General features: G+C 42.6%; 1 protein-coding gene across 1 annotated transcript; it reads right to left on the bottom strand.

Annotated features, from left to right (window-relative positions):
- Nucleotides 1-1743: 1743 nt before the first annotated feature.
- Nucleotides 1744-2754, bottom strand: LOC148521652 (paraneoplastic antigen Ma1 homolog). Its single transcript, XM_088474769.1, has one exon. The coding sequence runs from the start codon at nucleotides 2752-2754 to the stop codon at nucleotides 1744-1746; it is 1011 nt and encodes a 336-aa protein (XP_088330895.1).
- Nucleotides 2755-2957: the final 203 nt, after the last annotated feature.

Here is a 2957-nt window from a genome sequence, read left to right on the forward strand (position 1 = left end):
ATCGGCGGTAGTATCCGCAAAATCCTAAAAAAGAACGTAGTTCTTTCAGTTTGGTGGGTATGGGCCAATTATTAACAGCTTCAACTTTTGAAGGGTCTGTGGCTATTCCATGCCGGCTGACGATGTGGCCCAAATATTTTACAGACTCTTGGCACAGTCTACATTTATCTGACAGTTTTAACCCTCCTTCTTCCAGCCGATCAAGGACTTTCAATAACCGTTGATTATGTTCCTCGAGTGTGTTTCCAAATATTATTATGTCGTCTAAATAAACAATGGCTTCCCTATAGTTCATGTCTCCCATGATCCGATCCATTGTTCTTTGAAAAGTAGCTGGAGCTCCCTTGATACCCTGGGGCATCATTAAGAATTCAAAGAAACCCAAGGGGCATATAAACGCGTTTTTCTCCCGATCTTTTGGGCACATGGGTATTTGGTAGAACCCACTTTGAAGGTCCAATACGGAGAACCAAGTACTCCCTTGTAACAATCTAAGGCTTCATCAATTCGTGGCACCACATACTGATCTGGCACAGTCCTCTGATTCAACGTCCTGTAGTCTACGCACATGCGTACATCACCATTTTTTTTTCGTGCAATCACTATCGCAGATGCATATGGGCTGCGGGACTCTATTATTATTTGATTCTCTAGCAACCCCTTTAAATGTATTCTGACGTCATCAAAATCTGCAGGTGGAATTCGCCGGGAACGTTCTCGGAACAGTGTTTCATCCGTCAACTTGATTTGATGTTCTGCCCCTTTTGCTACTCCCAAGTCCCATTCCCCTAGAGAGAAAACTGATCTCCTTTTTTCTAACTCACATATTAAGTATTCCATATCTGAGAGGGAAATGTCGCTATGGCGGAAACACTCAGTAAACCCACTCTGTCCATCACACTCTACACCTCCCATCCCTGTCTGCACATTCCATGTATTAACTGAAGGTGTTGTCTCATTTTCTTGACACCATTCAGCAAGCCTGTTATATATGTTGGTGTTGGTTCCAATTATAATAGGAAGTTCACTTCTCCCTCCTGGGATTTCTGGGCATATTAGGGCAATAAACGGTATCTGAACTTTGCCATCAGCACTGGTCACTTCCAATATTACGTGGACATACCCTAGATAAGGGTATTTCTCCGTACTTAAACCCCAAATTACTAGTCCGGTTAAAGGCCTGATGGGGATTTCAAACATATGTTCCCGATACCATGATTCAAATATTATAGACACCTGGGAGCCACTGTCTAATAATACATTACATGGGCTCCCATTTACCTTTGCAGACACAATTGGGGTGGGTCCTAATAAGCCTTCTGGTAGAGCGCCATTCCACCAAGTGTTCCCCATAGTGCATGTACTAATTTCTAGGGGGCCTGTGAGGGGGTCACAGACCTCCCACGTCCGTTTCCTGGCTCCCTGAGATCTCTGCCCTGTTCAGGATTTGGATGAAAATTGTCATTGTGCACAATATTCTGGGGGCATTCATATGATAAATGTCCCCTTCTTCCGCATCTATAGCACCCCCTATTTATAGGCCGGACTCCTCAGCCCATTCCTCTACTTGAAGTGATAGGAGTATTCACCCCTCATCGTGTTGAATTGGCACTTTGTGAGGCTATGAACCTATCTATTTTTTCATTCTGTTCTTCCATCATTTTAAGTATTTTTGACTCAAATGACAGGGTTTCTACGGCGGGTACTACCACTTTTACTTTTTTTTACAGTGTTTTCTCTCAATTATATCATTGTTTCCTCCAGCTTAACGTCTTTCATTAATTCATTAAAAGTCGGGGGTCGTTTCCGTATTTCCGAACACCTAAGTTTTTGGGCTACAGGGTCTGATGTTAGAGCACCCCTCAGTAACTGCCTCATTCTACTCTCATCAACTTCTTCTTTTTTTATTCCGTCCTTCTCCACTATTTTATACAAAAGTTTGTCCAATCTAAACAAGTATGTGCTCAATTTCTCTCTTGGCTCCTGGAATGTGTGATGGAGCCTTGAGATTAGATCACCTACATCTTCCAGTGTCCCGTATGCATAGTCTAATGCTTCGAAATAGATATCTAATGTGGCATCAGGATTGCTCCTCCAAGCGGCCTGAATGACCCCCATGGCAGGTCCCCTCAAGCTTTCAACTACCCTTTGTTTTTTTATGTGATCAGGGCATTGCCACTCTTCAGTCTGCTGCACAGCCGCCTCTTTCCATGCATCATATTGTTCTTCCCCAGCAGGTACTGGTTGTATACCAGAAAAGATTCTTAACCTCCTATAGCTTCCCTCATAATGCCATCTCTCTAATTGAGTGACTACCCGTTCCATAATGTTCTCAAACTGACTCCCACATTTTTCCTCACTATTACCCGTGTCTCCTCCATTCTCTCCCTCATTACTTCCTTTAGTCGAACTGACTTTTTGTGTCGGTAGACCGGTATCCTCCAATTCTCCTGTTCTTGGCCATATTATGCTCCATCTCCTCCCTGAATTATAATCTGTGATCATCATGACAGGGATCAGGTTAGGGTCTAACTCCCTTTCATTTTCTATAAATATGGCGCATACCAACCCTAATTCTCCTCTCCATTTATCTACCACTAGAGGTTGTATGATCCCACATAGTGTTCTAACTTGCTTAATTATGTACTCATCTGTGAATTCTGAGAAATTTCCTCCCACTGCAAAACACCTTTTTGGATCTACCCCTTTACTCTGACACCATAGGTACAGTTCATCCCCATTAAAACATTCCATTTTCCTTTCCTTTTACTGCTTACTGGGTATAACTCGTATCTCAGCAGTATGCCTCCAAATGTAACCCTCCTTTTTACCACTACAGACAGGATATAAGGTGATTACTATTCGCTTGGATATAAGTGCCTCCACCCAAACTATTATAGGTCGTCTGGGAAACCTGGTAAATTAATGGTGTGATGTATAATGGTAAAACATGCAAT

This window comes from Taudactylus pleione, unplaced genomic scaffold, assembly GCF_031769625.1.
Source record: "Taudactylus pleione unplaced genomic scaffold, aTauple2 ptg000156l, whole genome shotgun sequence".
NCBI classification, from domain to species: Eukaryota; Metazoa; Chordata; class Amphibia; order Anura; family Myobatrachidae; genus Taudactylus; species Taudactylus pleione.